At 37.1% G+C, this 10,000-nt stretch overlaps 1 protein-coding gene across 2 annotated transcripts in view; it reads left to right on the top strand.

Moving 5' to 3' along the window:
• Window positions 1–10,000, top strand: part of LOC144966149 (calcitonin gene-related peptide type 1 receptor-like) — a 230,998-nt gene that overhangs the window by 154,870 nt on the left and 66,128 nt on the right. For both annotated transcript variants that reach the window (XM_078902272.1, XM_078902271.1), the window contains 4 exons: window positions 700–807; window positions 2,128–2,219; window positions 4,041–4,156; window positions 8,718–8,844. In XM_078902272.1, the coding sequence (XP_078758398.1) occupies window positions 700–807; window positions 2,128–2,219; window positions 4,041–4,156; window positions 8,718–8,844 (443 nt within the window). The remainder of the gene's footprint in view (window positions 1–699; window positions 808–2,127; window positions 2,220–4,040; window positions 4,157–8,717; window positions 8,845–10,000) is intronic.

The following is a 10,000-nucleotide window of genomic DNA, read 5'->3' as shown; positions in this document are numbered from 1 at the left end:
ATAATAATAATAAATAATAAAATAATAATAATAATAATAATAATTAATAATAATAATAATAATAATAATATAATAATAATAATAATAATATATAATAATAATAATAATAATAATAATAATAATAATAATAATAATATAATAATAATAATAATAATAATAATAATAATAATAATAATAATAATAATAATAATAATATAATAATAATAATAATAATATATAATAATAATAATAATAATAAATAATATAATAATATAATAATAATAATAATAATAATAATAATAATAATAATAATAATAATAATAATAATAATAATTATAATAATAATAATATAATAATAATAATAATAATAATAATAATAATAATAATAATAATAATAATAATAATAATAATAATAATAATATTATTATTAATATAATAATAATAATAATAATAATAATAATAATAATAATAATAATAATAATAATAATAATAGTAATAATAATAATAATAATAATAAAAAATAATATAATAATAATAATAATAATAATAATAATAATAATAATAATAATAATAATAATAATAATAATAATAATAATAATAATAATAATAATAATACATTGAATATAAAGCGCTTCACTTCATGGAAACAAAAAACGAGGCTATCACGAATTTGAATATTAATATTTTACATTTAATATGAAATCGTCTTGTCCCAACCAGATGTTTACTGCCCTGCTGTTTTTGACGGATGGAACTGTCTCAATCATACCAAAGCCGGAGAAATGGCGTTTACGCCATGCCCCCCTCTGCCCGGATTCAACGTACGGGGTGAGAAATTGATTTCTCCTTGATTAGCGGTTATAAAATGGATAGTAAGTTAAATCAGGAGTATGTAGGTCGCAGTTCGTTTCTTCATCATAATCCTTTATCAGCGAAGGCCTTTCAAATCTTAATTGTGATGTGACTGTGACCATCGCTCCAATACTGTATTATGTCCGGATAAACAAGACACAGAAATATTTTGTCTAAAGTACGGCTATGTGGTCAGGTGGTATGACACTCGCTTTCGGATAGGAAGGTCCTGGGTTCGAGCCTCGCGCTCGGCGCATACTTGAGTCCTTGGAAAAGGCTCTTTACTGACTTTCTCTCACCGTACTCAGGTGTAAAATGAGTACCTGGCCGTTAACAGCGTTGTCTTTGTCAGAGAAATTGTAATATCGCCTAACAGGCGGCATGTCCCGTCCGACATGTTTAATGTTGCTGTTGACCAGGGACCCCTTGTAAAGCGCTTTTAGTGGATATTGCGGTATATAAAGCTCAATTTCTTATTTATAATAATACAATTTTGGTAAAATTATTATGTGTTATAAAAAGGATGTCTTTTCTTCAGCTAATATTTTGCAACTCTGATGAATTTAATGTTACATTCAGCGTTACATTTTGAGACGGATCGTCACAATTTATTAATTATTAATTCGGATAGACAAACATATTTTACAGTAAGAAATATAGGTAGACGTTATTTCAAAGAATGTGTCATTAATTTGGATACAACCGCGTATCTAACCGTAAGTTAATGCGGTAGTTCCTCCAAAGATTGATTCATTGCCAGTTAAACAAATCTGTAAATAAAATAATCATCGATTAATTTGTCTTATATATTCAATTATTTCATGAAAACTAGTAAGAATATACTGAAAGGTAATAATATGTGTCAGTGCATGACATAATCAGCCGGAAGGTGAAAATTTTGGATTTGCATTAAAAACATCTTTTTTTTTTCATTTTCTGAAAGAGCATTTTAATATTTATTCGAAGTAAATCCAGTGATTTTTCATGAAGTTATGGTCAGATGTATGGGAAAGGTATCTGGCAACTTTTCTCAAATTTCAAACTTTTTCAACTTGACTAGATGTAAAAAAATAATTATAAGAGTGAATATAAGTTTTTTATATTTCCCGAAAATGTACAAAAAGCGTTGATTTAATCATTTATGACAAGAACTCATTTGAATTTTAAAAAATAACCATCTAACTAAACTTGGCAATATCTCAATTCAAACCTCTTCACCATCCGACTGATTATGTCATCATTCATTGCACCATATGTTCTGCACAATGATCGTTGCTGTTGTTTTTGTTCATCCAGAGAAGGCATTCCGGGAATGTTCTATAAACGGGACATGGGCTGTACACGAGGCCAGAGGGTCGCCTTGGACAAACACGTCAAATTGCTTAATGGTACGACACTTTCTAGTATTTCTGTCGTACTCTGGAAAAACACGTATTTAAAAATTTGGCCAGAAAATTCGTCCTTCAAATATCGATCGATTTAAATGACTCTCATCTTGGCAAAAACTCTCAAACCCGGGACTTCGGCGAAGTCCCGGGTTTGAGAGTTTTTGCCAAGATGAGAGTCATTTAAATCGATCGATATTTGAAGGACGAATTTTCTGGCTAATTTTTTAAATACGTGTTTTTCCAGAGTACTGTCCGGCAGATTTCTCTCTTAACTGCTTTACTTCTTTAATGTAGATCTTGTTGGACGTTGCCTCCCAACATCCCGACGGAACTCCTTTCTGGTTTTCAACGGTGAGATGCGTCCTGCTCCGTAGTTGTTCTCCCCATCCAGTCCGTTATGTCTTAAGACAACATTCTCATTTTGCCTCCTTCCGCTCGATTGAACTCGCAGGCAGGCAGGCATCTCCATGCATAGCTTTTCAATTGAAACATGTCATTTGATGTGGCCTAGGTATGATCGATTCAATTTTGGTCTTTATGGCTTGTTTTCTCTAAGACGCAGATGTTCGATGTCTTGGCTGGCTGGCCATATGATTCTTAGGAATATCTGTAGCATTAATTTATTCTCAACTTGAAAACAGAATTCAATCTTGTTAACCTACAGATTAGATGGTTCTATCGTTCAAACAACCAACCACAATGACAATCGCAACAGCTACGAATCAATTTGGCAATTATTGCTATCACAATTTGGGCAGCGTGACTCAGCGGTACGGTCTTTGCTTCGTACCCGGAAAGTACCGAGTTCGATCACCCGCCGCTGCGCTGTGTGGCCTTGAGCAAGTCATATCGCCCTAGCTCATTTTGCGGCGCTGCATTGCGGCTGACGCATGGGTTATTCCAGTCTTCCCTTGGATTAGACCTTATGGGATGAATAAAGGTAATTTTATTATTTTTATTGATAAACAACGTCATGGTGATACATTTTGCAACCATTACCATTTTGTGTTTTGTGGTTTTGTGATACAAGATTAAGCTTCTCACCTGTAGGCTTTTTTTGGTTTGAATCCTCTTGTGGCCGTCGCAAACGTTGAGTCCTTGGAAAAAGTCTCTACCCCAGGTGAAGTGCGTACGTGGTTGGTAACAATGTTGTCACTGTAGTCTTACAAGTTGGTATAGGCATCCGATCCCGGAAAAAGAGTTGAAAAAAAAAGAACCCTCTTTTTGTTTTCAAATCATAATATTGTTGCATCCACCATCACCACCACCATCATCATCATCATCATCATCATCATCATCATCATCATCATCATCATCATCATCATCATCATCATCATCATCAACATCGTCATCATCATCATCATCATCATCATCATCATCATCATCATCATCATCATCATCATCATCATCATCATCATCATCATCATCATCATCATCATCATCATCATCCTTATCATCATCATCATCATCATCATCATCATCATCATCCTTATCATCCTCATCATCCTCATCATCCTCATCATCATCATCATCATCATCATCATCATCATCATCAACATCGTCATCATCATCATCAATATCATCATAGCCGTCGTCGTAATTATCATTTAAATCATCCTGTCTAAAAACAATAACAAGAGATACGAAGCAAAAAAAAAGAATTAACTTCACTTTTTATCTCGACTGCAACAACATAACAATCATGGCATCACCCATATCATCAACACCACTTCGTATAAAACTTCAAACGATATTATAAATATATGATTTGGAAGAACACGAGCATTGACTATACTATCGTTTCCAAACTGTCTATTCCAGGTAAATGTGAATGACGAGACTTACATTGAATACAACCATATTTACTTGTTTATAGCTGGGGCCTCCTTGTCTCTCGTTTTACTCATCATCTCACTCGGCATTTTCTTTGGATTCACGTAAGTTTTGGATTCCTTTGAAGAAGTCTGTGCGTACTACTTACTTTATGTCGCGTATTGATTTATTTGATTTCTACCTGTTCCATTCCCTTGCTGTCTAACTGAATAATCAATACGACGAGATACGCCCACGAGACTGGAATATCAACAATGCCCCTCATTAGTGAAGGTCGTCAGCTGATAGAGCACTCACTCCACACGCAAAAGGACCGAGATTGATCCTGTGTGATGTCGAGTTTGGTTGTTTTTTTCTCCTGACCCCACAGCCCACCGGGCAGTGATTTGGTAGCTGGCAAGAAATTGATTTTGTCAATTTTACGCTATTGAAACCGAGATAGTTCCAGTTCCATGAGCCTAATGTCTCTGAAGGAGATACTTTTAATATAGGTCATGCGTGGAAAGCGTATGATAGGAACATTTCATGAGGGCAATCATTGAGGGGTCTCATCTCTGGCTTTAACTAAAGGTCCTAATTGAAGACCTCAGTGATAAAAGTACTTAAGTCACATTTTCGTTATTTTTAGCAAATCAGTGATAAACTTAACTCACTCAATTCTAGTGATTTTGATACTTTTCAAAATTGGAAACTAAATGTATTAAAAAAGAGCATATACATATATATTTTTATTCAACTACATAACATGGTAAAAACTTTTCAAAATTAGCTTGATAGAGCCTATAATTTGTTCAGAAAAATGTAATAAAAAGGCATGGGGTAAAAAAAAGTAATCCGGGTAAACTACGGATATAGTCGGTGTTCGGGTTGAGTGAGTTAAAGCATAATCACCTTGGTTCACTCACCATTATTGTTCATGATAATCATAATATAACTCTCCTAACTCCTATCTCAAAACCACCATTTCATATTTTTGTGTACTCATCATACAGCCTAATCAAAATTTTAAACCTACATTTTTTTTCAAAACTAACCTTTTAGTACGAGGCTCTTCAATTTGTGATTCACTTTCTGAATCTGATATTATCTCAGGTAGAATAGACGTCGAAAAGTGGATCTACAATTCAAATGCTCAAAATTATGAAATTATAAATCATTCCACTACCAAAAAAAAAAAAGTTAATAAATTCATTCTGCTAAATAGAACATACAAATTTGAACGAAGTGTCATTTTTTTATTACTATGAATGCATTTTCATTATCTAAATGATCAGGACATAATACTGCCGTTGTTTTTATGTTGCCGTTGTATGACACTCGCTTTCGGATCGGAAGGTCCTGGGTTCGAGCCTCGCGCTCGGCGCATAGTTGAGTCCTTGGAAAAGGCTCTTTACTCGCATTCTCTCACCGTACTCAGGTGTAAAATGAGTACCTGGCCGTTAACAGCGTTGTCTTTGTCCGAAAAATTGTAATATCGCCTAACAGGCGGCATGTCCCGTCCTACATGTTAAATGTTGCTGTAGACCAGGGACACCTTGTAAAGCGCGTTGAGCACATTTAGTGGATTTTGCGCTATATAAAGCTCAATTTATTATTTATTTATTTAGCCTTTATTATATATCGCATCATCCACTATGCGTGCTCAAATCTCTTTACAAATGGCCCATAGCCAACACATAACACGTAGCATTGTTAGGCGATATTGCAAGTGTTTTTTTCCGACAGAGACAACATTGTTAATGGTCAGGTACTCATTTTACACATGAGTACCGTGAAAGAATGTAAAGTAAAGAGCCGTTTTCGAGGATTCTACTATGCACCGTTTACAGCGGGACTCCCGATCTACAGGCGAGCGCCATACCATAATACCACATAGACGCACAAAATAAGATGAAGAGTTAATGAATGGCACTTGTACATTATAAATAACTACTGTTCACGGCCCTTCTTCTCTCTCCACGAGGAGAGATAGGGAATGAGGCAAGAGGCAAGTCTATCGTCACTTATCTATAACACTGGCAGTCAGAGACAACATTATCGCGAATCGTGTGCCTATTTATAAAGAGCGTCTGGATAAACGGAAGCGCAATCAGGCCGCTATTACTCGAGTGAAAGCATTCATGATGAATTCGAGTTTGAGAAAACCTAATTTTCTTGCCTAAAAGTAGCACCCCTTAACACAGATTGCCATCGGTTTGTATTCACCAATTTTCAGTCAAAAGCCTTGGTGACTGGCTTCGACTTTTTAGTCAGTAAGTAAAAGGGTCTGGATATGAATCTTTCTTATATAATTCTTTTTTTTTTTAAAGAAAAAGTAAAAAAACAAGGTACTTCCCTCCATTCATCTAAAAGGGGATTATATGCGCTTGGCCAAGGAGTTATAACGGACCAACCCACAAAATTATGTTTAACCATGAACTTTTATATTCTGGTTGATACAGATTAGTGAGAACAACTCACAAACGCGGATGGCAAAAACAATAACAAAGGCATGTGTGACGTCATCTTCGTTCTATCTATAAGTGGTAGTGCAATTATGCAATAGTTTGTGAAATGGGTCCATATTTCCTTGCTTCTGGGGGGAAAATGGATGCAAAATTTGAGTTTTCAACCCGAGTCCTCCTAATGTTACTACTCCTACCCTTGGAGGTTCAGAGCCATTAATGAGCTTCACTGTAGTTTTCGAGTCGATCGAACGTTATAAGATCATTTGATAACCCAGTACAATTTTGGCGGCTATGTGGTCTTGTGGTATGACACTCGCTTTCGGATTGGAAGGTCCTGGGTTCGAGCCTCGCACGGTGCATAGTTGAGTCCTTGGACTTGGGTCTTTACTCATATTCTATCACCATACTCAGGTGTAGAATGAGTACCTGGCCATTAACAGCGTTGTCTCTGTCCGAAAAAAAATGTAATATCGCCTAACAGCAGGCGTCATGTCCCGTCCTACATGTTAAATGTTGCTGTTGGCCAGGGACCCCTTGTAAAGCGCTTTGAGCACGTTTAGTGGATATTGCGCTATATAAAAGCTCAATATATATATATATATATATATTTTTTACAATTTCAAAAGGAACAATCAGGTTACAAATCACCCAATTCATCTGAGACCTGTCATATCAAAACGGTACTTTGTGTCCGAAAGCTTCAGATGCTGAAATTGAATTTGTAGTCAAAAAAGTATGAGCATTTGATCAAGTTAATAATGTTTTAATAAGTGCCCGCGAAGTCCCAGGTTTGACAGGTTTTGTCAAGATGGGGTCATTTAAATCGATTGTTATCTGAAGAACGGATTTTCTTACGAAATACTTGCCTTTCCAGATTACGTAACTCAACTGGTTAAAGAATGAGAGCAAAATAAAAAAAAATTAATATATTTAATCATTTATTCAACTATAAATTCACTTCTCAGCGTCTTGTTCATCCAGCCATAATACCGATCAGAGGCAGTGGCTGACATATTTCAGTAATTTTCAGTGCGGCTATGTGGTCTTGTGGTATGACACTCGCTTTCGGATCGGAAGGTCCTGGGTTCGAGCCTCGCGTTCGGCGCATAGTTGAGTCCTTGGAAAAGGCTCTTTACTCAGATTCTCTCACCGTACTCAGGTGTAAAATGAGTACGTGGACGTTAACAGCGTTGTCTTTGTCCGAAAAATTGTAATATCGCCTAACAGGCGTCATGTCTCGTTCTACATGTTAAATGTTGCTGTTTACCAGGGGCCCCTTGTAAAGCGCTTTGAGCACATTTAGTGGATATTGCGCTATATAAAAGCTCATTTTAAAAAAAATCATAGTATTCATTTTTTCTAGAATAGCGCAAGTGTTGTCAGATTGAAGGGTCATAATGGTTTCAACAATCAATGAACGGTGCGTTGTGACGATGCTACCGGGCGGGTTCGCGATGGTGCACGAATGCGGACCGGACTTTGCTGATTGGGTCGATCGTCATAACATAGTAGTGTGAGAACCATAAGATGCTTCTGCTGCTGCTGCCATCTGGCCGATCTGTTGCCAGATTCACTTACAAACTATATTATCCGAGCGGTTTTGATCTTTGATGACTCAAGAGACTCGTCTCGATCAATTCCTATTTCCATAATACAGTAGAATAATTATTAAAATAGGAGAGTGCCTGTTCGAAATAGTCTTTAATTCCCCGCAAATATTGCGGATTCTCCACTAGTAGATTTAATAACTATGTTCCGAGGACATATTCAACGAGCGTCACTTAGCATATATAACTGAAAATAGTTCATTCTTCTTTAAGTTATAATAGGGAATGAGATTAGCGGAAGAGTAGCGTCCCTTGATTGGACGTCACCTATAGTCTGTGACGTCACCGGCGGAAAAGTTATTAGTGAAAGAACGTCATGTTGGTTGTGCGCATGCGTCTCTCTAATAACTTTTCCGCCGGTGACGTCACAGACTATGGGTGACGTCAATCAAGGGACTCTACTCTTCCGCTAATATCATTCCCAATAGCCGTAGGCCAAGGCTTTGACACTGTAATGACTTGTTCCTTTTTCATTCTTTACATAACATTGGTCACGAGCAAGCACAACGATGTACTATATTAGACAAAAGACATCGTACATTATTAGATTAAATCTTCATCTCGTTTTAAAAAATTAAAATCTATTATGTTTCCCCCATATCGTGTTTCAGACAGTTGAGGTGTGACAGAGTGTTAATTCACCAGAATCTTTTTATCAGCATGAGTCTGTCGGCCATCTCCTACATCATGTACTACCTCATGGTCGCCATGGATGGAAAAGTCCTCGTTGAGAACCCGGTAAGAAATTCACATTGAGAAAAAAACTCTGTGCAGATAAATTGAGCTTTATATAGGGCAATATCCACTGAAATGTGCTCAAAGCGCTTTACAAGGGGTCCCTGGTCAACAGCAACATTTAACATGTAGGACGGAAAATGACACTGTTAGGCGATATTACAATTTTTCGGACAAAGACAACGCTGTTAACGGCCAGGTACTCATTTTACACCTGAGTACGGTGAGAGAATGTGAGTAAAAAGCCTTTTCCAAGGACTCAACTATGCGCCGAGCGCGAGGCCGAACCCAAGAACTTCCGATATGAAAGCGAGGGCCATACCACAAGACCACATAGCCGCACGATAGGTAAAAATATGACAACATATAAAAATATGTTGTGCCGCTATGTGGTCTAGTGGTATGACACTCGCTTTCGGATCGGAAGGTCCTGGGTGCGAGCCTCGCTCGGCGCATAGTTGAGTCCTTGTAAAAGACTCTTTACTAACATTCTCTCACCGGACTCAGGTGTAAAATGAGTACCTGGCCGTTAACAGCGTTGTCTTTGTCCGAAAAATCGTAATATCGCCTAACAGGAGTCATGTCTCGTTCTACACTTTACGTGTTGCTGTTGGTCAGGAACCCTTTGTAAAGCGCTTTGAGCACGTTCAGTGGATATTGCGTTATATAAAAGCTCAATTTTTTTATTTGTCTAGGATGAACTAAATCAAATAAAAAGATAACTAAAATAAAATCCCCTTCATACATCCCATAGAGAATGAGATTAGCGGAAGAGTAGCGTCCCTTGATTGGACGTCACCTTACAGAGAGAACGTCAACATGGTTTTGCGCATGCGTCTCTCTCGTCCTCGCTTTCGGTGAAGTGTCTCCGGAAGCGAGGACTAGAGACGCATGCGCACAACCAACATGACGTTCTCTCTCTAATAACTTTTCCGTCGGTGACATCCAATCAAGGGACGCTACTCTTCCGCTAATCTCATTCCCTGTAGGGGAGTTTTGTCTTGAGGGTCTATTTCAAGGGACAACTGGAATAACCCAAGGAGTCAGCCGCCGTGCAGCGCCGCAAACGGAGCAAGGGCAAGGTCACTTGCCCCAAGGCCACACAGTGAAGCGGGTATTCGAACTGGGTACCTTTTGGGTACGAAGTAAAGACCATACC

Source organism: Berghia stephanieae, chromosome 2 (assembly GCF_034508935.2).
Source record: "Berghia stephanieae isolate SIO BIC M18660-M18661 chromosome 2, UCSD_Bste_1.3, whole genome shotgun sequence".
Taxonomy (NCBI): Eukaryota; Metazoa; Mollusca; class Gastropoda; order Nudibranchia; family Aeolidiidae; genus Berghia; species Berghia stephanieae.
This window is presented reverse-complemented; position numbering and strand designations above follow the sequence as displayed.